The sequence below is a fragment of the Hypomesus nipponensis genome, chromosome 28 (genome assembly GCF_054491055.1).
Source record: "Hypomesus nipponensis isolate SF chromosome 28, ASM5449105v1, whole genome shotgun sequence".
Taxonomy (NCBI): Eukaryota; Metazoa; Chordata; class Actinopteri; order Osmeriformes; family Osmeridae; genus Hypomesus; species Hypomesus nipponensis.
This window is the reverse complement of record NC_140388.1, coordinates 5287180-5310433: the sequence shown is the minus strand read 5'-3', so window position 1 is coordinate 5310433 and position 23254 is coordinate 5287180. Positions and strand designations below refer to the sequence as shown.

Below are 23254 nucleotides of genomic sequence, written 5' to 3'. Positions count from 1 at the left end.
ATAGAACTACATTTCCGTCTCGTTACAATGACGTCAGCACAATACGCGGACATCCCTGGACGATCCACACACCCACGAGTGCAATTGGTTAGCCGCATTTGACAAATTCACTGAAGTGTCTAAAGTTAGATAAAATTGTAAGTAAGCAATGGCAACAAGCGACGCTTTCAAGGTAAGCTGTGCTGTTCGTGTTGGTCTAGTTTGTTAACGCGTCGGTCTGTTAAAATAAGTCGATCCCATTCGCTCCCATAGCTGTTCTTTTAATATCAGAACTGTTGTCTTGCCTTTCCAGGTGTCATCTTTAAAGGGGAAAGTGACCTTAATTACAGGTGCTAGCTCTGGCATCGGGGCAGGGACAAGCCTCATGTTCGCCAAACTAGGTGCCTTGCTGGCACTCAATGGACGCGACGTGGATAATCTAACCAAAATCGCCAAACAATGCACGGATAATGGTGGTCCCGAGGTAGCCTACAGCGCGCACTGTCAAGCAGAAACAATGTAGTTTCTCGTTTCCGCTGAGTCTCAACTATTACTGTAACATATCTACTTGCGCGTGTGCGTTGTGCAGCCCCTGCTTGTGCCCGGTGACCTGACAGATGAGGAGACGGTCAAGAAGACCGTGGAACAGACCATCGCTCACTTCGGTCGACTGGATGTGCTAGTCAACAGCGCTGGCATCCTAGTGATGGGCAGCATCGAAACGACAGATCTTGCCCAGTATGACAAGGTCATGAACGTCAACGTCAGGTGGGATTTGCCGGCTTTCAAGTCCAGGTTTTTTTTTTTTTTTTTTAAGGAAATAGAAAACGATACAAGAATAAGTCAAGGGTGGTCTTCTTGGTCAGTTGAAATGTGTCGCCATGTGTTTTAGATCTGTTTACCACCTGACTCAGCTCTGCGTTCCACACCTGATCGAGACCAAGGGCTCCATTATCAACGTCTCCAGTGTCAACGGCCAAAGATCTGTGAGTACCACACAACAGACACTGTCAGTATGTGTGTGTGTGTGTGTGTGTGTGTATGTTGCTTCTTCTATGCCCTGGGATTCCAGATGACCCTGTTCTTTGTTACAGTTCCCAGGTGTCCTTGCCTATTGCATGTCCAAGTCTGCCATCGACCAATTCACAAGCTGCATAGCCTTGGGTAAGCGAATCCAACATCTTGCTTGACCAGGCCAGGAGTGATCTGGAGAATAAAGTAGCTGACTGTACCGCCCTGCTCTTGTCTTTCAGAGCTGGCACCAAAGCACGTGAGGGTGAACTCTGTCTGGTATGTCCGGAAGACGCCCCCTTTCCTTTTAGACGTGGATGACGTCAGGCGTAACCGTCAGTTTTGTTGATGTCCAGTGTCAACATGGCTGTTAGTGAGTGCAGTGTTTTTGTTTTTCCCCTCCAGTCCCGGTGTGATCATCACAGACGTCCACAGAAGGGCTGGCCTTGATGAGGACCAATACGCTAAGGTACTGTATTTAATTTAATGTATTCGCTTATTGGTCAGGGACAAGGCAGGGCACATTATCACATACATCATTATCACAGTCAAAGCCATAACAATATGTGTAGATGTGTTGCATTCAAAAAATGGGGGGCAGTTGACTGAGCAGTTAGGGAGTCGGGCTGTTAATCAGGAGGTTGCCGGTTCAATTCCGGCTGTGCAAAATGACGTTGTGTCCTTGGGCAAGGCACGTCACCCTTCTTGCCTCGGGGAGAATGTCCCTGTACTTACTGTAAGTCACTCTGGATAAGAGCGTGTGCTAAATGACTAAACGTAATGGAATGTAAAAGGTTTCTAGCCCATAGGCTAATTTGCAACCCCAGTCCCTGGTCTTAGTACACTTGATTTAGAGATGCACACACTGGAAGGAGGGAGCCTGGCATTGCCAGACCAATTCCCAAGTGTGTACTAGCCTGGAACCAGTGCCATTTCCAATAGGTCCAAGGGTATTGGACGATATCCGTTGCATAGGTATCAACCGGCCCAGACCCATCTGCCAGAGCAGATAAAACCACAAGCTCACAGATTAGTCCCATTCCCAGACTAGGACTGAGGTTTCTGTCTAGGTGAATCTGACTTGAGATGGTTCTTGTTTGAGTCATCCCGAGTGGTTTATCTCCTCCTGTCTCCATCAGTTCCTGGAGAAGTGTAAGCAGACCCATGCTCTGGGCAGACCAGGGGAGGTGGAGGAGGTGGCCCACGCTATAGCCTTCCTGGCCTCGGACGCAGCCAGCTTCATCACCGGGGTCAACCTGCCCGTCGATGGAGGGCGTCATGCCATGTGTCCAAGATAATAAAGACCGGGTGATCACGGACGGGTCTTTTATGCCCCAGAACATCTCACTTTGTTTCCCAGCTTGTGTCTACTTCTCCATTTCGGGTATAGGACACTTTTTAAATGGTGAGATGAAAACGCCAACTCCTCACAGAGTTTTGAAGGTGATAAGGTTCCAGTTATGAAGCGGTAGAGGTCGTTTCTGACCAATTCTGTGAAGGTCATTGGATTCTTAGAGGTTGTTCTGCCGTAGTAGAAGACTGTCCTCAAGTGGTGGTTATGTAAAGTACATTAAGAGCACTGCAATATGTTAAATCACTTGAGATACTACAGTAAACATAACCGGACAGACAACTGTTTATTAAATGACTGGAGATCAGAATAAATAGTCAATTGAAAGATCATTATCAACTTGGATTTTTTTATTTATTGAACATCTGTCTGTTGAAGAAAGGAAACTTAGACTTGAAAAGTAGAATCAGTAATTTTACTAACATAGCTACGATTGTAATAAATTGTGTGAGAGGTTGAGACGTATACAGAGGTTATCGGTAGAATTGGTCCAATTGAGCACCAGACATTCACAAACAAAGTGTTGGAAATGCACCACAAGCAGGCCACGTAATAAAAACAAATATAAAATTAAAGCTTTGATGAAACTCGATACAAAATGTTTCGCAGATATGTTAAATTGGCATCCGGTTTAAATGAAACAAATTGCCAATCCCATGTACATTTAAATAATATAAATTAGCATTATGATTCCACTGGGATAAATTGTATACAAAATGTAATAGTTATTATACACATTTAACATTTTTAACGGTCAAACGGTATTGCTTGAATGTTGAGTGAGATTCATAACTAAACGACGGGGAGTAGAAAACTAATGATTTGAAATGGCCTGTTTGAGAATATAAATGATACCACCTGCATTCATTTGCATTTAATTCCCTCAGAAAAGGCCCAAAGAACTGACATCAATAATCTCGATCAACCATTGGAGTCTATCATTCATTGTAGCACCAGAATACCTATTTTCTTTATATAACTGAACATCTAGCTGAGTTGAACGGTAGACAGATGGAGTTAGTTTCTTGTGTGTTTAAATGACTACAACTCATAATTTAAACTTCACATACACTCTAAATGGAAAAGCTTACCTGTAGACCTGCGTGCATGAACTGTTTGAGTACAGTACAAACCTGAATACCTGGTCAAATGCTGAGATCTCACTGTTGTTACCTGAATTGCTTTGAAAGACTCCGGCAAAAGATCTATTGCACTTTATACTACAACATACGGACCGTTTACATGTATAAACAATGTGTATACGCAGAACAGTTAAGTACCATATGAAAAGTACTATATCAAACATGCCTCTCTTCTAAAGCACGTTTCGAGTTCATGTAACGACGCCATCAGACCACGAAGGGAAGCATAAGTCTGAGGTGCCGTCTTAGGAGTCACACCAGACCAGACCGTCCTCTCCCCCCCCCCCCACCGGGTCTTCAGTAACAGGTAAACAAGTTCATGATACAAGCTTATGTTCTCCTCAGAAGGGACTAGTGCTCAACATCCTCTGCAGGTCCATCCCTCCCTGTGACCCCCCCTCCCTTCCCCCTCCCCTTTATGTTTTTTGCAGTCCAAGCATATGGTGAAGGTTCCGCAGCTCCATGCCAGCCCCAGTGTGGACCTGGAGACACGGGGAACGTCTGTCCGCAGTCTCCCCTCCCACCCACCCCGCCCTGTAGTTCTATCAGGCCTCCGGGAGCCTCTATAGAAAGCACACTGGCCCAACCTCCAGGTGGTAGTGAGAGCCTGGCTTTGAGGCGGGCAAGTTGAACACGTCCACAATGGGCAGTAAGTTCGGGTCCTGCGTCTGGAACAGGAAATGGGTTTGATGCCAGTGGCCGTCTTTGATCTAAAATACAAGGTTTCGTGAGAGGGTATGCGAGAGGTTAGCATGTTAGCGTAAAATACTAAATGGAAAGGACTACCTGTATACACGACTGCAAAAAGGACAACAAAAAATTGCCTGTCCTTTTTGTCCCTCTAGAGGGGGCTGACGAGCTTGAGAGGACCACCGCGACGGCATGGCTTCTCTGCTGACGTACCCAGCAGTCGTCCCTGGTGACGTGGGGCTCCAGGAGGTCTCCTGCCTGGATCACCTCCCCGTTCCAGGCGCGGAAGCCCAGGGCTCGAGAGGAGGGCTGCAGGGAGGGGCCCGTGGCCCACACGGGGGTGTTCAGGCAGCGGACGGTGACCCGCTGCGACGCCTCGGAAGTCAGGAGGTGGAGGAAGTTCATCTGGATACGGCCTACTCCCATCTCCAGCTGCGGACACGCGTGTTCTCTGCTCTTAGGGATGCGCTTGGTGTGGTTCGAATCGTGTTCTCGTGGGTGCTTTTGCCGTGTGAATCTCGCCACGTGTTTTTTTGTTCATGTTTTGCATGTGGAATGTTTGTCTGTCATGGCTGCGGCATGGGATAATGATTTGAATGTTGAATCTGAAGCCACTAGCATTGATGAAACACGAAACCTTGGATGTGCCTTCTCCTGTTCGAGGGCTAAATATTTGCGTTTTGAGGGGCCAAGCATTTGTTTCGGCTGGGTGAGTCGTGACTGACCTTAGACACTGTGACGGGGTTCAGGCAGGTGTGGCCTCCTCCGCTGAAGTTGCAGGTGACCTCGATGTTGTCTGCAGAGCTGCCCAGGTTTGGGTCAATCCAGTATGTGCCTTTAGACAAGCAGAACCAGACGAGAGAGGTTGTGTAAGGGGCTGAACCAGGAGAGAGAGAGATGATGACGTTGTTAAACCAGGTAAAAGAGACAGGTTGAGGTAAGGGGCTGAACCAAGTAAGAGAGAGAGGTTGAGGTAAGGGGCTGAACCAAGTGAGTGAGAGATGATGACGTTGTTAAACCAGGTAAGAGAGAGGTTGAGGTAAAGGGCTGAACCAAGTGAGTGAGAGATGATGACGTTGTTAAACCATGTAAGAGAGAGAGGTTGAGGTAAGGGGCTGAACCAAGTGAGTGAGAGATGATGACGTTGTTAAACCAGGTAAGAGAGAGAGGTTGAGGTAAGGGGCTGAACCAAGTGAGAAAGAGAGAGGATGACGTTGTTAAACCATGTAAGAGAGAGAGGTTGAGGTAAGGGGCTGAACCAAGTGAGTGAGAGATGATGACGTTGTTAAACCAGGTAAGAGAGAGAGGTTGAGGTAAGGGGCTGAACCAAGTGAGAAAGAGAGAGGATGACGTTGTTAAACCAGGTAAGAGAGAGAGGTTGAGGTAAGGGGCTGAACCAAGTGAGAAAGAGAGGTTGGGGTCAGTGGTTAGTTTTTATTCTCAAGTTTATAAAAGTGAAATGCCTGTCCACTCTATCACATTTTCCCTTCTCTGAAAAAAATCCTCGTGGCGTGGCTCAAACTGCTATATGAAACTTGAAACTGGGCATGTTTCCGAGAGCTTTGGAGCTGTGAGGTTCTGCTCTGCTGGTCAGCTGGTTTCTCACCATCAGTCATCTTGTGTTCACAGTCCTGCAGGTCGCGGCAGACGCGGGCAGGGTTGTCCTGAGTTCCTAGCGGGTTCCTCAGCCTCTGGACCAGGTCGCTGAGGTAGTGGAGGGTCCTGAAGATCTCATTCCCCTGGTCCAGCATGGGGACATCCATGTCCTGGTAACTCTGGGACGGAAACAACCATCACACTCAGCAACTGACAGGCGTTACATGATATCTAATGTTCAATTCAAATAATGAGGAGGAAGATTGTGATGAAGATGATATGCGCACTGCGTCGACAGCAACACGAACGAGTGAATGAATGAGGAGTGTCGTGCATACTGTACGTCTTCCATTATGTTATGAGCTACGCCTGAGACAGCGTTCTACATGTCTGGTCCCCCTATCTGCCCCTTTCCAACTGACCTCTGACCTCAGGGCGGCATGAGAGTCGACGATGCCTTAAAAAGCATCCCTAAAACGGCCTCCTTTTTCTAGCATAGAAGACAGCCAACATCCCTCCATCTTAACCCCCCCCATCCCCGTCAGAGTCTATTCGAGGCGAGCAGGCGCAGAGCAAACTTACGAACGACAGAGGAGAAGGCTGAAGTCCCTAAAGAAGAGAGAGAGAGAGAGACACGTCATTGGTCACGTGCCGTGCGAACGGGCCGAAGGGGCTTCAGCGCGTCCCCCTGTGCGTCGGCGCGACAGGGCGAGGGCGTGTTTGCGAAGAGAGAGAGAGACGAGAACTTACGGGTGCTCCGGGAGCTCCGCGAGGACCAGGAGGTCCCTGGAACACGGAACAAACGAGTTACATAAGCATCATTTCACCAATCTGTAATTCTTGTGACCGCTTAAAGATAAGATCATATCCCAAGAGCTGTGAGCTCCGGTTGTCCCCCTCGGAAGATAAGGATGAAGTACCGTTGGTCCTTGTAAGCCCTGTTTGTGGAAAGAGAAAAAGGAAAACAAGGTTAGGTTTCGGATCGATATCCCCACGGGCTGGATCAGTCGGGGCTACCGCACTGCCACAATCCAATTACTCCATTCACTGAAACGGCAGTGACGAGCATGCAGCAAGTGTTCATCTGTCCGAATCTAATTTCACCGTGGTTTAGTGTCATTTTGAATGAAACCAAATCAGGACTATAGGAAATGAAATGCGTTCGAAGGGTGTGTGTGTGTGTGTGTGTGTGTGTGTGTGTGTGTGTGTGGGGGGGGGGGGGTTCTGTCCGTCTCCACTAGAATGGTGTGAGGTGTCTGGTTAGGTTCTGGGTTCACAAGTAATAGACAACCAGTTGACGGGCCAGAGTGTATATTTAAACACTTCAAAAAGAAGAATGACCTGTTCAAACACACAGCGATAGTAGCAAAGCCTCTCTCAGAGGCGTGAAGGTCAGAGGACGGTGTTTACAGGGAAACAACTAAGACAACACACAGCCAACAGATGTCCACTATTCAGTCAGGCAGAAACGACAATTGACCCCTCATTGTCATCATACCATAGACATCACAAGGAACGCAGATATATGAATACGAAGACGGCATGCCCGAAACAGGTAGGTAATAAGGCAATGACTGATCTCCCGGTTGGGATTAAAACCCGAGAACGAGTGCCACGTCAGAAACCCTGCGTGTCGCCCACACATCCCGAGAGGTGCGTCCTCCACGCTAACCCTCTTCAGATCGCACCCCTGACACACCATGACATAGCGAGCGGCAGGGACAGACAGGGTTCATCGGAAACACGCACCGTGTCCCCTCCGCTCCCCTCGTCGCCCGGGGGCCCCTGGTGGAGGGAGGATGAGAAAAGAGGGGAAGAAAGGAGAGAGAGGGGGGGAGGGAGATAGAGAGAGAGAGAGAGAGAGGGGGGAGAGTCACTCAGTCAGTAGTTAAGGAGTTGGGATCACATGTTCTTGGGCAGATTTGCGGGGTATGAGTAACGAGGTGCTTACTGGATTACCACTGGGGCCGATAATCCCCAGGGGCCCCATGGCCCCTCCCTTGCCCTGGTGAGAGAGGAAGAGAGACGGTCAGAGACGCAGCCCAGGAGCACGGGGACAAGACAGGCCCGGGGGGTCAGGTGGTGTTGGGGTCTTCTTACTGTCAAGCCACGAGGCCCTTTGGGTCCTTGTATCCCAGCTGGCCCCGAATCTCCTGGAGGCCCCTGTAGAGATACACGAGCCCATTAGAACAACACTGTCACTCACCTCATCACCCCGTAGCAAAAGAGAGATATACAAGCACATTCTAAAAAACACTAACTCTGGAGAGATATACAAGCACATTGTCTCGACTCTTAAACTCTGGAGAGATTTGCAAGCCCACGGTACCACCACACTGCACCAACACTGCAACTGCGGAAAGGTACAAACATCTGATTTTACTTGATGAAGCATCAATGACAGACGACTTTGACCCGTCACTGTTTTTGGAGAAAACCCAAGCTGCATTTCAAGCCAACGCTCATCTGCTTCCCACCCCAGGGACAGCGCTGTACTGTATATCACGCTGAAACAGCGGGAAGAGGTCCAGGCCGATCACTGGCAGTTGCAGCACTTAAAAAGGTCTGTCGACCGAAGACTCGGTAAAGCCCTGAAGACTGATGGTTCAGCTGTCTGTCACCTGCAGAGCAACATCCCTGCCCAGTCAGCAGTTATCGAGTGTGAAGTGAGATTACACACGGAGGCATAAGGGTCGATCTGGCAAATGTTGGATATACTTTCTCAATATTCTGATTTAAAACTATAAATGATTCTCAACATTTTGAGGGTTTAACTTCCATGAAAAGTCAGAATTAATCCTCAGCCAGTCCTTGATTTACTACTGGAAATGGCTAATGTGTCTTAGTGTGTATTCATCAGAAACATATTTCTGGCCCGGGCCTTTTAGTCTGACAACTTCATTCCTGTGGGGAAACTTTAAAGACGTTGCACTTTGAATATCAGAGTTATGATCACCAGCGAGGCATGAAATGGATGGAAATGAAGGGAGGAGTACCTTTGGTCCCAACATTCCCAGAATCCCTTGGAGACCCTGTTCACCTGTGTCACCCTAGCACAACCAGAGAACAAGAACAGTTCATTTGATTGCATTAAGACTGAGAGGACCGAATGAATCTTATGATTTTTGTGGCTCATTTCGGGAAATACATAAAAGTCATGTGTGTAGCATGTCGTCAGGCCAGGTGTTGGTCAATGTTCAACAGGAACCTTTATCTTGTGTGTGTGTTCCTGTCGCCACTCACCAGCTGCCCTTTCATCCCCTTATACCCCTGAAAACCTGGCAACCCCATCCCGCCAATGAATCCTCTCCTTCCTGGAGCTCCAGTTTGGCCTGGGAGACCCCTCTCTCCCTGAAACACACGCATCAGAAATCCAGCGGGGAACGTTTGCAATACTCGAGTGGTTGTTGCCGCCGTGTGCGACTCAAGACTCCTCACCTTGGGTCCGAACGAGCCCTGACTCCCCGGTAGTCCAGACGAGCCTCTCCTCCCAGTCGGTCCAGCTTCACCAGTGGTGCCACACTCTCCATCCTCCCCCTGATCCCCCTGAAACAGAGCTGGAGGGTGAACACCGGCCCTGACCCTGACGCGTGGCCAGGGAAAGCTGAAGGAAGTAGCATCGCTAGCTGTGGAAGCTAAAGAGAGGAACTGCCGGCTCTTACCTTCAGGCCGTCGGCTCCGTTCCTCCCGGCCGGTCCGTCGGCCCCCGGCTGTCCCTCGAGCCCCTGCCTGCCCACCACTCCCCTCTGGCCTGTTGGACCTTGCTGACCCTTTCAGAGAAGCAGAGGCATTCACATCTATATCCCCACAGTACATATCCCTACCCACTGCTAGGATGAACTTGTACATCAAATGACCTGACAAAGCCCTAAAAGGGATTTCCCCCTTCAAAGAAAGCCGAGTGAGAATGCAGCACTGGGTCGCTACGTACTGTGGGTCCTCCGGTTCCCGGTTTCCCCCGCGGCCCCCATCTGCCGCTCCTACCCTGAAGCACGGACAGGCAGCACGTCAGCACGACAAACAGGGACATCGAACAGAAACCTCATACGGCATGCTCCCACCGAGTCGGTCCTTACTTGGTCACCTTTAGAACCTTTGAGCCCTTGGAGTCCCCTGGGGCCGGCGTTTCCCTGAGACAAAAGTGAGTAACATTCTACGTGGAACGTTCTAGAACAGGAGTGAGGAGAAATGGAGTGCAAGCGTGTTTTCCCGCAGCGGCGTGGCGTACTTACAGGGGAGCCAGTTGCACCTGCTTTGCCTCGCGACCCTTCCGCACCTGGGAGACCCTGGGGGAAATGCACATGCGTCAACTTTGGGATTGGTTTCCTATTTGCATTTTGTGTCAGGTGAAAAAACAAGAGTCGATTGCGTTCCATTTACATTTAGTCATTTAGCAGACGCTCTTATCCAGAGCGATTTACAGTAAGTACAGGGACATTCCCCCCGAGGCAAGTAGGGTGAAGTGACACATCGTCATTTTTCCACGGCCGGGAATCGAACTGGCAACCTTCAAATTACTAGCCCAACTCCCTAACCGCTGAGCCACCTGACCCCCAAACGTTCCAGCACAATGCAAGCAGGCAGTATGGAGTGTAGCCGGGGTTCCCCTCACCTGATAGCCTGGATCTCCTGCCTCACCCCGGTTCCCCCTTTGTCCCGCTGGACCCTGCAGACAGACGGGGACACACACTGGATCAAACGTCTTCTCACACACACGAGGGCCGAAGCCTTTTATGTATTCATTCGTACCCTTGTCTAACATCATCTCCCCATCTCAGATACCGAAGGGAAGAGATACACTGAGTTCAGAGAGGACGCGGGTCTGAGCGCCGTAACGAGATGAGATACGGGAGGAATGCAAGGAACTCACTCTGTCACCTTGAGGACCGGGAGCACCTTCGACCTTACTGTCTTCTCCACGGTCACCCTTCCGGAGAAACACACACAAACACACACCCAAAATGAACGAAGTACAGAACAATACCCATTGAGTCCATTCAGAGAAAGAGAGGAAAATGTGGATTCCATCAATAGGTTTGTCAGTAAACGGGGACCAACGTTCCATTGACTTTATGAGTGTGTTTGTACTGTTTTATTGGGCATGTGCTCTGCATGTGTTTTAGTGACACAGCAGAGGACATGGTGGAGCAGTGAGCTGGAGGATATGTGGGCAGTGGCACAGTCGCACAGTATGCTGTTCACACTGGTGTCTCATGAGAGGACAGAGGGGAGTTTACCAGCTACACACACAGACACAGGCCTACCAAGGTCTACAGTACAAGCTACACACACTGGCCTACAGTACAAGCTACACACACTGGCCTACAGTACAAGCTACACACACGGGCCTACAGTACAAGCTACACACACTAGCCTACAGTACAAGCTACACACACTGGCCTACAGTACAAGCTACACACACTGGCCTACAGTACAAGCTACACACACTGGCCTACAGTACAAGCTACACACACTGGCCTACAGTACAAGCTACACACACTAGCCTACAGTACAAGCTACACACACTGGCCTACAGTACAAGCTACACACACTGGCCTACAGTACAAGCTACACACACGGGCCTACAGTACAAGCTACACACACTGGCCTACAGTACAAGCTACACACACTGGCCTACAGTACAAGCTACACACACTGGCCTACAGTACAAGCTACACACACTAGCCTACAGTACAAGCTACACACACTGGCCTACAGTACAAGCTACACACACTGGCCTACAGTACAAGCTACACACACTGGCCTACAGTACAAGCTACACACACTGGCCTACAGTACAAGCTACACACACTGGCCTACAGTACAAGCTACACACACTAGCCTACAGTACAAGCTACACACACTGGCCTACAGTACAAGCTACACACACTAGCCTACAGTACAAGCTACACACACTGGCCTACACTATTTTTCCTAGTTGTTATTCTTAGCTTTAAGTTATTCTCAGTTGGCAGGGGAATTTCTTCAAATTTGTATTTAGACTCCTAGTGCAGTGTCCATTCACATGGTGTATCCGGTGACTAAGAGTTTAATTAGTTGATTATGTGACATAGTTAGTCGAGTGCCATGTCATCTTTTCCACTTATCACACATCGTCTTGCTTTCATTATCTGCTCCACTTAATACATCCTGTTTTATCCTTCACAAACTTTCATTTCAAACTTTGATATGGCATTATAGTATGACCAGGGGCGTCGTATAAGGGGGGGAAAGGTTAGGACAATTCTATATTTTTAAAAACTGAAATGATCAACATTTTTCTTTCATGGGGCCCAAAAATCCTGGCGGTGGCCCTGAGTATGATGATTCTCAGTATATTGTTAATACGAATAGCAGCTCATTTGGGAAAAGACTCATTTATTATAGGTTTCTATCGGTCGATAGGAATTCAAGAGCAGCCAGAACAAATAAGTCCAATATACCTGTACTTGTCACAAATGCCACATGTATTTGAAAGATGTACCTTTTCTCCTGTGGTTCCATGGAGCCCCAGTGGGCCCTTGGGTCCCTGGTGACCCTGCAGTCAGACAAGGGAACGTCAGTGGAAGGGGACATATTGCACAAGGTCTGGAGCTATTCAGAGCTTGCCACCATTGAGCATAGGTGAGGATAGCTAAACAAGGAAGTGCATTTGAACTTCTCCATGATGCTTTGGGACATTAACTTTCATGAAAGTTCCATTGTAGCTCTCCCTGATCTAGCATGACGTCAATCTAGAAGACCGTTTAGCACCTATAGCTTCGTAAGGTAGGAATCTTACCTCATATCCTGTTATGCCTGCTTCCCCTTGCAGGCCCATCCTCCCAGGGACTCCCTGTGGAGACAAGTGGCTCATCTTACTGTCAATCACTACGCACCTTTAACTAGCCCAATCATCTATCTACATCCTCCCACACAGGCATACCATTGGCCCAATGGTTCCTCGCGATCCCTTTGATCCGACAAATCCCGCCTCTCCTTGTTCACCGATTGGCCCAGTCTCTCCCAAGTGACCCTGATGACCTTTGCTACCCTGGAGTGTTCAAAAAAGGCATGTATGCAAAGACACCAGGGTTTAGGGTTGCAAAGATAAAGGTTGATAGGTGACAAGAGTTCAGGTTTGGGAAGAGACCTAGGCTTAGAGTCACTAATCAGTGTGGAACATTTGATCGCGTAATCCCTTTGTTTATTTTGTTGAGGCCATGGACACTGATTGTTTCTATCAATATGTAGCAGGTCCAGGGGTGTGGGGTTTCCACAATAACAAGCTGAACAACTCGATGGACACGCTACACGGTGTGAGACAGGCTTCATGGTGTGAGACAGGCATGGTTGAGGCTGTAGAAGCCACGTGACGTACCTTCTCTCCTGGTTTCCCCCTGTTTCCCACTTCTCCAGACTTCCCCTCCACGCCCTGGGTAAACATGTTCCGAAATAGGGACAGAGATCATGAGAGGAAAAGTCATGTCATCCAATGATTTAAAAATCAACAGAATTGATTGTGAAACTGATTACAAACTAGGAATTTGAATACCAACCCTAACGCCCACAAGGCCTGGAGGTCCGACGGGTCCTTCCTTCCCTTTCGGCCCGAGGTGGCCCCTCTCTCCCTGGGCGCCCTCTGGGCCAGCCTCCCCCTTGTCACCCTGGGGGACAGACACACACGCAGGCACCACACATGACACCCCCCCCACGTGATACATACTGACCCAGACACCCATCCACTTGCTCCCAGGAAGAGCATTAAATCAAGGCCTGGCCCCTGGCCCCTGTCACCTGTCACCTGTCCAGCCTGCCTCCTTCTTCCAAACCCAAGGCCTGTTCTTAGGTGCTCGGTTGTGCAGTGCCCGTAAATCTACGGAGGGTGCTGTTTAATTCACGCCGCAACGCAAATGAGAAGTCTTTGCATATGTCGTTGGACAGTGGGAAAAATGTACATGTCAAGGTTGCCGTGGTGAGAACGCAGTGACCCTGAGGCGTTTCTCCTCCCAGACTGCAGCTCCTCCAACGCTGACGTTTCACCGTGTTCGTGTCTGCCGTTGTACGACATTGGTTACAGTTGGCCGAGCCAGGAGCTGTTAGCGGCGCAGCAGACGCGAAGTCGCTTGGCTGGGCTTCCTGCGCTTCTCTGAATCAGCACTATATTTCTGTCACAAGGCCTGCCAGACACAAGAGCTCTGCACAGGACTGCTGCCTTACCATCACCAGAAGTTCAACTCCAACTGTAACTTGTCACAATAACATACTTGACTCTCTGACTGTGCCGAGGTCCTAATAAGAGCAATACTGAAGTCCTATTCCAGCACAGCAACACAAGGTCCTATTCCAGCACAGCAAGACTGAAGTCCTATTCCCACATAGCAAATATGAGGTCCTATTCCTGCATAGCAAAAGTGAAGCCCTATTCCCGCATGGCTAGTTTATTGCCCAGGGTCAATACTTGCTGTTTGATCTGCTTTTGTTATCGATACGTCTTGTGTTCCTTTTCCTCTGCTGCTGTAATAGTGCATTTTTGTATACTCCAACTTCATATACACGTTCTTCAGACACACACACATGTATTTCAGATACACAAAGCCTGTGTTACTGTCATGGCCATGTTTGCAGTTTGAACGTCCCATCGCTATATGTTCTTGCTCCCGTTGAGGTACCGGCAGTAAACATCCAGTGCCTCTCCTCTCACCTTGGCTCCCTCAGGTCCGCCGTGTCCCGCCTCCCCGGCCAGCCCCGGCTCCCCCTAAGGAGGAACACACTCTCAGTAGGACAATCCCAGGTACCAGTGACATCACCAATCAACGACCACCAACCAGGGCAGAAGTGCTATTGTGGGATATTCACCCTCGGACCAATCAGGCCCTGCTCCCCAGTGGTCCCTGCCGGCCCGAGGTCCCCCTGCAGGCAGGACAGGGAAATGCAACGGTGTACTACCACTGACGAGGCTGGATGTGACCTGTAGCCACGCGCTCGGTGTGAACGTTCCTACCTTTTCCCCAGGTCCTCCAGGGAATCCCAGCTCCCCCGCCTTTCCCGGCGGACCCTGAGAGGATACGAAGGAGTCAGAGCAAGGAACCTATCCCGAGTCAGGGCAGGGTATCTAGGCGAGTCAAAGCAGGTTCTCTATGTGACTGAGTCGGAGCGAGGCATCAATGGGAGTCGAAGCAGGTTCTCTGTGTGACCGAGTCAGAGCAGGTTATCTATGTGACTGAGTCAGAGTAAGGCATATATGTGAGTCAGGTCAGGTTATCTATGTGACTGAGTCAGAGCAAGGCATTTATGTGAGTCAGAGCAGGTTCTCTATGTGACTGAGTCAGAGCAGGTTCTCTATGTGACTGAGTTAGAGCAGGTTCTCTATGTGACCGAGTCAGAGCAGGTTATCTATGTGACTGAGTCAGAGTAAGGCATATATGTGAGTCAGGTCAGGTTCTCTATGTGACTGAGTCAGAGCAAGGCATTTATGTGAGTCAGGTCAGGTTCTCTATGTGAGTCAAAGCAGGGTATCTGAGTGCGTTGGTCTAGAATGTCCGGGTGTGGAGCCTCTCACCTTCAGTCCCATCTCCCCCAGCGGACCCATGGTTCCTGACGGCCCTAACGCTCCCTGTGGCAAACACAAGCATGGCGTCGATGAGAGCATGGAAAATGCTTACGGAGATACCGTGTCTTATTAAAACCGAAATACACACTAGTGCATGCTGATAACAAGCTGGGTGTGATAACATATTAGCACGTCAAAGACTTATTTCCAAGCTTCTTTCAAAGATGTAATTAAATCGAAATCAAAAGGCCGATATAGCAGGCCAGAAAATACGGAGAGAAAAAAAACCTGAAAAGGAACAGAAGAAACAGTGGAATGGAGGAGATAACGCGTGTCTGAGATCTGACGTCTCTCTTTCTGAAGGGTTGAAACCCAGAGCCAGACTACTGTCAGAGATGGAAGCTGCCCAGCTGTTATGAAGACACAGTAAGACCCACAGAAGACGAACTGCAGGAATGCCATGGACGGAGTGAATACACAACCGTCTCGACCTCACACTCTCTCTCCCTCCCTCTCCAAGACTCTCTGTGATTGACAGAGGAATACCGTTTTGTCTGCTGAACCAACAGATGGGTTTCCAGGCATCAGCATGGGAGAGGCCCCACGGTGGAGGGGAGTCGTAGCTGAGGCCAGGTCACACTATACTAAGAACATACAAAAGCTCACAGGCTCCAAAGACCCCCTCCATCTTTGGAGCACAAGGCCGCATTATGTCAAAGCATGCCAGACCCCTGCAACCAAACAGGATGATTTGAACACGGTTGCTGGAGGTTCTGGCTCGACGCTGTCTGGAGAAGACAAGAAAGGGACAATGTCATGGACACCGCCAGACTCCGGTAAACAAAGTCTGCAATCAAAGGGGAACTTCACGCTGAGAAGATAAACTTTCACCTAAACCTGAAGTTTCTCTGACTTGTGGGCTTTGCAGGGATTCAAACAAACACCCAGATGCCCTGATTGGAGGCCGTTGTGGTAGGGATAGTGGAAATGCCCCCGAATATTTGACTTTTAAAGAACTCACTGGCTCTCCTCCGACTCCTTTGGCCCCTGGAGATCCGGAGGGTCCCTGGGTCCCCTGAGAGGACACAGAGGACACAGATAAGCACACTGAAGTCCTCAAGCTTGTCATTTTGCTCATGGCCACCCACTCCCCTGCACTGTGTCCACATATGTGGCCAGAATAGCCTAAAGCAGCACTTACTGGAAATCCCTTGGGACCAGCTTCCCCAGTCTCCCCAATCTGTCCCTGCGGAACACCAACAGACACACACACACAAAGATGTCATGTCGGCATGCTAAAAGAGTTACAGCTGCTTCCCTTTACCCCAGTTAGTTACGTTCATCATCACGAGCATGTTGTTTATCAAGACATCCCTCCGGAATAACAAAACATAATAAAAGTTAATTGGTGTCAATGAACCATAAAAATAATTGAAATACGGAATGCTGATGATTTACTTGGTTATATTAGTGTCGTGGTTTGGACAAAGACAGTTATTGGTTATGAGCTCCTACCATCTCCCCTGGGAAGCCCAACTTCCCCGGCGCTCCATAAGAACCCTGTAGAGAGACAACAGCGTTGCGTAATCTGACATCCAGTTGTGTAACAACAGCCGGCAGCATGCCTCTCTCTCTCTCTCTCTCGCTCTGAGACGTCCCTCGAGGTTCCGTCCCTCTTTAATGACTGTTTTTTTTATAGTGCACGTTGGCAAATCAAGTCTCCTTCAAATGTCCTCAGAAATAATGACAAAATTGCATCCAGTTGCTTTTAAAACTTTAATGAATGAATACCGACTCGGAACTTGAGCCAAAGCCACTGGGTGTTGCGGTATCTTTGTATCGGTTGTGGTTTCTGGGGAAAGCTTCAGCCATGTGACTCTACATGTTGACATCAGACGAGGGGGACTCCCCGTTTGACCTTTGACCTATAAACCTCCTGCTCACCTGCCGCCCACTGGATCCATCCTCCCCAGCAGGACCGACAGGGCCCGTCGATCCCTGTGGAGACAGGAAGAGGAACGGACGCTTTGCAAACGCACTCAAGGAACAGACTCAACACCCTTACCCTCTTTCAACCAGACTGGGCCACATGCTTACGTATTCGCATACTCTGAAATGAGTTGGAGGTCACAGTTCTTAAGCTTATGGAAACAGATCATTGTTCAATCGCCAACGGGTCAAGGGGGTCACAGGTGGTACAGTAACAATCCTGGAGGGACGAGGGGAGGAGACACGTCCCCGGAAGACGCGTCGGTCGGACGGGGGAAGATACAGATCCGAGGCGGGTCTGAGAGCTGGGTGATCGCTGCAGAAACCGCTGTCTCGCCACGCAGTCCGGCGTCTTCCACGCGCTCACAGGGGCCGGACAGATGTGCCGGGAACGCAGTCCAAGCCGTCTTTGGGATGTCAGCAATTCTTTTCCCTGACATAGCGGCGCTGTGGCCTATGTCTGAACGAGTCTTCAGTTCTCAGGGTTTGGTTCCGTACGGCATTTTGCCGTCCTTGCATCCTCAGCAACATCGCTGCCTTGGGTTCATGCAAACAGGAAGTGTGCGTAGAGAGATGAGCCTCTTACCCTCTTGCCTTTCGATCCGATGCCGCCACCGACTCCACGCGATCCAGCCAGGCCCTACAACAGGAAGGACCGTCACAACCAGTCAACACCATCAAAACAATGAACCCCTGGCAGTTCTTAGTGACGACATGTTAGTGGCAACGTACTGGGAGGCCTTGTGGTCCCGTTGGCCCATGTCCCCCAGGGGTTCCAGGGTGGCCCTGGTAAAAAAATCAATACGACACATCAAGACATCTAAAAAAAAACAACAAAACATCTGATGTAGTTCCGTCAATCCTGCTAATAATGACATCTGCCAGTTACACTTCATGGATAGGTGCTTGGAAACGTCACTTTGGATAAAAGTGTCTTCTAAATAAAGACATGAAAGGCATGCCAGTACACAGCTAGAGACGCTAGCTAGAGAAAATGTGCAATCAGCATCATCTTAGGTTACGTGTGTGTGTGTTACATCCTCTCCGCACTCCCTCTCTGAGCCCACTGTGATTGAACCCCTCTCCTTTCAGACTGGAGACCCCAAGGAGGAGAGACCTGGTCCGGACTCACTCCTTACCATGGCTCCCTTCTCCCCTGGAGGCCCCGGCAGGCCCACCTCCCCGCGGTCGCCCTGCGGACAGACACAGCACTAGTTCAGGACCCAGCCAGCCATGATGCCGCCCGACACAGGATCCAGACATCAGCAGAGAGTCAGGGCCTGCAGAACAGAACACCACTGGTGTCTGTCTGTGTGTGGTGAGTCAAACCTTCTCTCCTGCCAGCCCTGAGTCTCCCACTGGCCCGATGAACCCCACAGGACCCTGGAGAGCAGGACAGCGAACGGTTAATCCGGAACTGACATGGAGAGTCATAGAGTACAGATTTAGACGAACAGACATTGAACTGGCTTGCACGTGCACGAGCAAAACACTCCTAGAGTCTCTTTCTTTGTGTATACATTTTGGGGCATTTTTGGAGCTTTATTGGATCGTTTGTAAGTGAAGTGTGACAGGAAAAGCAGGGAGAGGGGAAGACGAGTAGCAAAGGGCCAAGGCCGGATTTGAACCCGGGCTGCTGCAGTAAGGCCTTAGTTTACATGGCGCGCACACTTATCCAGTAAGTTATCTAGCCGCCCCGCACGCACGCACGCACGCACGCACACACACACACACACACACACACACACACACACACACACACACACACACACACACACACACACACACACACACACACACACACACACACACACACACACAGTGAAGTATGGAGAGAGAGAAAGACTTTACCCTCTCTCCAAGCTTTCCGACCTCTCCTGTCATCCCACTCTCCCCCTACAACAGAGGAGCTCGTTAACATCATTTGCAGCATTATTAGCATTTTATACTTGTGTGTCGAGATAATTAACCATCTTATAATCATGTTTCAAGACAATTTGCATCTCATACCGGCATCTAGAGATACCTGGCATGTCATTAGCATAATCCAAGGTTATTAGAATCTCATTTGTAACTAAAGATTGTTAGCATTTCACGAAAATGCTAACAACGCTTGGAAATAATGAGCACTTCATTTACATGCTCGTACTCAAGACTCATAATGTGCAAATCAGTGACATCCACGCTGTTCAGGTCAGACCGTACAAGACGGGTAGCGTCGGACGCGCATGCCGTGCGTTGGAAGAAGCAGTTGGAGCGAGGACCACAGTGACGGGGCTCACGGAGCATGCCGGAGCATGCTCAGTCGACTAACCTTCAGTCCTTCCTCGCCCGTGCTCCCGGCGAAGCCTTGCCTCCCAGGTCTGCCCTGAACACAGATCAGAGATGGCCCACAGCCCTCCATCACCAGTGGTTTCCTAAGCCCCGCGTTCTTCTACCATAAGCATATCTGACCACCCCCCGCCGTCCTCAAGGCTGCGCGCCTGACACCCTCTATGACCCTGGCGAGCAGCGCACACTCCCAAACAAACTGAGGGATCCAGCCCATACCGAGCAAGAGGACCCTAAACCAGAACAATGTGCTGGAGCATTCCCTTCTGTTAGTGCCTGAAGATCATCGCTTCTTTCAATTGGATGTTGTCATTGGCTCATTTGTTTGATCGAAAAGGGTTTACGCTGTCCCATCACTCGCGGTTCCTGACTTTGGTCGACAGTAGTTTGGACGGATCCATGTGGCGGGAGGAGGCGTCTGGATGGCAGTAATTGGATTACTCCACTGCTATTGTTTAACCTGGGCCAGCGCCAAGCTCCTTGTGATCTTTGATGGATGCTAACGGGATGTCTCTGTAGCTAGGAGGAGGAGAATGGAGCTCTCAGCTACCGAATCAGAGGCTATCATGGAAGAAATGCAGTATATATCTGGCTTGTCCACATGACCAGGTGGATATGAGCTCTTTGAGGAGAATGTCCTGTCGGTAGACAGGAGAGGCTGATTTTAATAGGTTTCAGTATTAGACAAAGAAGAGAGCACTATGGGTTTCCCGCAAGCCGTCCTGTAACTTTCCACAGTGCTTTAATGAAGCTATATGACGTTCATTGCCAGTACTTCGCAGAATGGCTGGGCTCCAAAAGTAATATCTTAAAACAAACGCGCAAAAAAAACTGATGAATTAAATCCAATGAGTCTATCATATTTTACTCCAACTAATATTTTCATTGGGTTAAACTGCAAGCCACTGTTTTTTTTATGATCCATGCTAGACTATATTGTTAAACTGTTTTGTTTTCGTAGACAGAAGGGTATGAGACTATAGCAATTTTGCAACCAATCTGGTGCCACAATTGAACATTGAACATAACATCAACCAATCTAAACAGCTTTAAAACAATAGGCAACTGTCTCTGCCAGAGTCCGACAGTATATCAAACCAAATTGTGCTGTCTTCATAATGGCAGACACTGACTTTCCATAGACGGACCCCAAAACAATTCTCATTGTTGTGCTTGTTGGGTTCCTGATTGGTTCAGAGCAAACACAGCTATCCAATCAGTGCTCACCTCTGGTCCCATGGCTCCGAGTGGTCCTAGAGCTCCTCCGTCCCCCTGGAGGAGAAGATCAGCCGAGTCAGGACCCAACACTGTCCACCCACGTCCCAGAGGGACTCACCCCAACAGGGGATGTCCACGTGACAAACTTACCTCGAGACCTGGTGTTCCTCTTGGACCTGTTAAACCTCTGGCTCCAGGCTTCCCCTGGGGATATTACAGATATTTAAGGTCTACTAACCCTCCCTGAATAACTGATCATTAACACAAATGCTACGATCACCAACATTTAACCGGTTATCAATACTATTACTGTAATAATTAGATACTAAACTAGCCATACGTCAATGTAATTGTCTCAACTCATTGCCTTTATCTAACAGGTAAAATACTCTTATACTATCTAACTAGCCCAACTGTAACACTGACCTTTAACCCCTCGGGCCCGTTAAGACCAGGTGGGCCGATGTCACCTGGGAAGCCCTGAGGAAAACCAGAAACTTGACATATTAGTTCTCTATGCACCTTCAAGTCCGACTGCAAATCCCAAATCACTTCCAAAACAAGTGCTCATGAGAGATATTCAAATCCCGAGTCACTCCTTTGAAAGACGGAACTGTGTCTCTGAAATCCTCTCTGAAGCAAGACTGAGTAACGTCTTTCTCTTCGATATCTCGGAAGGTTTTCCTGGCACTGCCTTCGCTTCACAGAGCTTCTTCTGTGACGGTGGGTCGGAAGTTCCACGCGGGGTCCTTACCTCAGGCCCCGGGGGCCCCGACCGTCCTTCAGGCCCCTGATCACCAGACGACCCCTGCCACAACAACACAGCACTGCTGTCACTCATCCCGTCAGTTCCCGCGAGCACAGCTTCAACACACCAACGGGGTAACCATGGCAACGTCGACACCACTCACCCGCGGACCCGGTTTCCCCATGCTGCCTGGCAACCCTGGGGAACCCTGTATACCCTGTAAAAAAAACCCACAAACGCACACGCCCCGTGAAGCGGTATGACATCCACAGCGTCCTACAGAGACGTAGCACTGCTACAGACACAGCAGACACCGCAGCAGGCCTGTACCTTGTCACCCTGGAACCCCGTCTCTCCTGGCTTGCCCGGCACACCGACTTCACCCTGACGACAAGAGTAGGCGGGGTTACGAGAAGAATGCATCATCTGAGCACAAAGACAGCAGCCGATGACAAATAAATGTTCCGAAATGTACTTTTAAGAGTCTATGTAGCCATATGAAGAGGCGTCCCATGCATGGTTCCTAATGATAAATGGTCAGGTGAGTGTTAGATGATGTTCTGTCGGAGGATGGGCCAAGGAACGCACCACAATGAAAAAGAGTTGACTTCGTTTATTAGCTATCGAGCTCGGATCAGACCATCAGTCCACAACAGAGTGATAAGCATGAGTGAGAAACATGTCTCTCAGATGGACGTTATATACATGAGCTGGACCGTACAAATATCGTAACCACCAAAACACGTCCTTAAACAGTACACATTCCTCAACTTAATGCACAGGGAGAACAACACACAGGTGGTTGAGTCATCGCTCATCGTTTGTACTATTTTCTGCATGTTGCTCTTTCCAAAGGTGAAAGTAGCACATTTTCACATTTTACATGTGTATTGTCCGAGACCTGCTGCGTGACCTCTTGACCACAGCAAGAGACAACCTCACACACATGTATAGAAATCCCGCGTATCAGTGAGAGAGGTAGACCAATGAGAAGGTATTCAGATCACCTGATCACCTTTCAGTCCTGCCTCTCCTGGGTTACCGGACACCCCCTGAAAAACAGCCAATCACAGATGAGGACTTGTTGCATACTTTCAATAATCAAAGTAAAACGTTTGAAGTCTGGGAGTTTACCTTTAGTCCACCTGGGCCAGGTATGCCCATAATGCCCATAGACCCCATGTCTCCCTGCCAACACAGAAACACATTCTAACATTGCAGTATGGAGGCACACGTTTATCAGTTTACCATCGGCTGAGAGTATTCCCAAACAATCCAGTCACTAACCCTTTTTTTCCCATTTTTATTTTCACCAACGTTAAAGTATTCACAATTCATGTCAGAGACAAGCAGGAGAGAAAAAAGGCCAGCAGGAGGTAGGAGAGACCAGCAGTCAGGTGGACACAGTGGAGAGATGAGAGGCCAGCAGGAGAGATGAGAGACCAGCAGGAGAGGTGTGAGACCAGCAGGAGAGAGGAGAGACCAGCAGGAGAGATGAGAGACCAGCAGGAGAGGTGTGAGACCAGCAGGAGAGATGTGAGACCAGCAGGAGAGATGTGAGACCAGCAGGAGAGATGTGAGACCAGCAGGAGAGATGTTAGACCAGCAGGAGAGATGTTAGACCAGCAGGAGAGATGTTAGACCAGCAGGAGAAGTGTGAGACCAGC

General features: G+C 49.3%; 2 protein-coding genes across 2 annotated transcripts in view; one reads left to right on the top strand and one right to left on the bottom strand.

The window, feature by feature from the left end:
• Nucleotides 1–18: 18 nt before the first annotated feature.
• Nucleotides 19–2337, top strand: LOC146219613 (uncharacterized). The gene is made up of 8 exons (XM_084694443.1): nucleotides 19–172; nucleotides 293–463; nucleotides 569–747; nucleotides 872–965; nucleotides 1074–1143; nucleotides 1233–1269; nucleotides 1396–1459; nucleotides 2130–2337. The coding sequence occupies exons 1-8, from the start codon at nucleotides 149–151 to the stop codon at nucleotides 2286–2288; spliced, it is 798 nt and encodes a 265-aa protein (XP_084550569.1). The 5' UTR covers nucleotides 19–148; the 3' UTR covers nucleotides 2289–2337.
• Nucleotides 2338–4019: 1682 nt separating this feature from the next.
• LOC146219612 (uncharacterized) overlaps nucleotides 4020–23254 on the bottom strand; it is a 41776-nt gene continuing 22541 nt past the window's right edge. Inside the window, exons 15-60 of the mRNA XM_084694895.1 lie at nucleotides 22722–22775; nucleotides 22595–22639; nucleotides 21918–21971; nucleotides 21751–21804; nucleotides 21594–21647; nucleotides 21266–21319; nucleotides 20990–21043; nucleotides 20849–20893; nucleotides 19605–19658; nucleotides 19142–19186; nucleotides 18620–18673; nucleotides 18430–18483; nucleotides 18023–18076; nucleotides 17877–17930; nucleotides 17246–17299; nucleotides 16817–16861; nucleotides 16503–16547; nucleotides 16323–16376; nucleotides 15311–15364; nucleotides 14753–14806; nucleotides 14608–14661; nucleotides 14453–14506; nucleotides 13308–13415; nucleotides 13130–13183; nucleotides 12695–12802; nucleotides 12551–12604; nucleotides 12254–12307; nucleotides 10640–10696; nucleotides 10382–10435; nucleotides 10002–10055; nucleotides 9846–9899; nucleotides 9701–9754; nucleotides 9432–9539; nucleotides 9208–9315; nucleotides 9013–9120; nucleotides 8766–8819; nucleotides 7870–7932; nucleotides 7721–7774; nucleotides 7519–7554; nucleotides 6690–6707; nucleotides 6520–6555; nucleotides 6352–6378; nucleotides 5780–5948; nucleotides 4899–5008; nucleotides 4387–4605; nucleotides 4020–4193 (exon numbers count right to left, since the gene is read on the bottom strand). Of these exons, the coding sequence (XP_084551021.1) occupies nucleotides 4047–4193; nucleotides 4387–4605; nucleotides 4899–5008; nucleotides 5780–5948; nucleotides 6352–6378; nucleotides 6520–6555; nucleotides 6690–6707; nucleotides 7519–7554; nucleotides 7721–7774; nucleotides 7870–7932; nucleotides 8766–8819; nucleotides 9013–9120; nucleotides 9208–9315; nucleotides 9432–9539; nucleotides 9701–9754; nucleotides 9846–9899; nucleotides 10002–10055; nucleotides 10382–10435; nucleotides 10640–10696; nucleotides 12254–12307; nucleotides 12551–12604; nucleotides 12695–12802; nucleotides 13130–13183; nucleotides 13308–13415; nucleotides 14453–14506; nucleotides 14608–14661; nucleotides 14753–14806; nucleotides 15311–15364; nucleotides 16323–16376; nucleotides 16503–16547; nucleotides 16817–16861; nucleotides 17246–17299; nucleotides 17877–17930; nucleotides 18023–18076; nucleotides 18430–18483; nucleotides 18620–18673; nucleotides 19142–19186; nucleotides 19605–19658; nucleotides 20849–20893; nucleotides 20990–21043; nucleotides 21266–21319; nucleotides 21594–21647; nucleotides 21751–21804; nucleotides 21918–21971; nucleotides 22595–22639; nucleotides 22722–22775 (3051 nt within the window). The 3' untranslated portion in view covers nucleotides 4020–4046. The remainder of the gene's footprint in view (nucleotides 4194–4386; nucleotides 4606–4898; nucleotides 5009–5779; nucleotides 5949–6351; nucleotides 6379–6519; nucleotides 6556–6689; nucleotides 6708–7518; nucleotides 7555–7720; nucleotides 7775–7869; nucleotides 7933–8765; nucleotides 8820–9012; nucleotides 9121–9207; nucleotides 9316–9431; nucleotides 9540–9700; nucleotides 9755–9845; nucleotides 9900–10001; nucleotides 10056–10381; nucleotides 10436–10639; nucleotides 10697–12253; nucleotides 12308–12550; nucleotides 12605–12694; nucleotides 12803–13129; nucleotides 13184–13307; nucleotides 13416–14452; nucleotides 14507–14607; nucleotides 14662–14752; nucleotides 14807–15310; nucleotides 15365–16322; nucleotides 16377–16502; nucleotides 16548–16816; nucleotides 16862–17245; nucleotides 17300–17876; nucleotides 17931–18022; nucleotides 18077–18429; nucleotides 18484–18619; nucleotides 18674–19141; nucleotides 19187–19604; nucleotides 19659–20848; nucleotides 20894–20989; nucleotides 21044–21265; nucleotides 21320–21593; nucleotides 21648–21750; nucleotides 21805–21917; nucleotides 21972–22594; nucleotides 22640–22721; nucleotides 22776–23254) is intronic.

Coding starts and splice junctions, on each gene's coding strand:
- LOC146219613 (XM_084694443.1), top strand. CDS start 149: ATGGCAACAAGCGACGCTTTCAAG. Junction 173..292: donor CAACAAGCGACGCTTTCAAG/GTAAGCTGTGCT, acceptor TTGCCTTTCCAG/GTGTCATCTTTAAAGGGGAA. Junction 1,144..1,232: donor CACAAGCTGCATAGCCTTGG/GTAAGCGAATCC, acceptor CTTGTCTTTCAG/AGCTGGCACCAAAGCACGTG.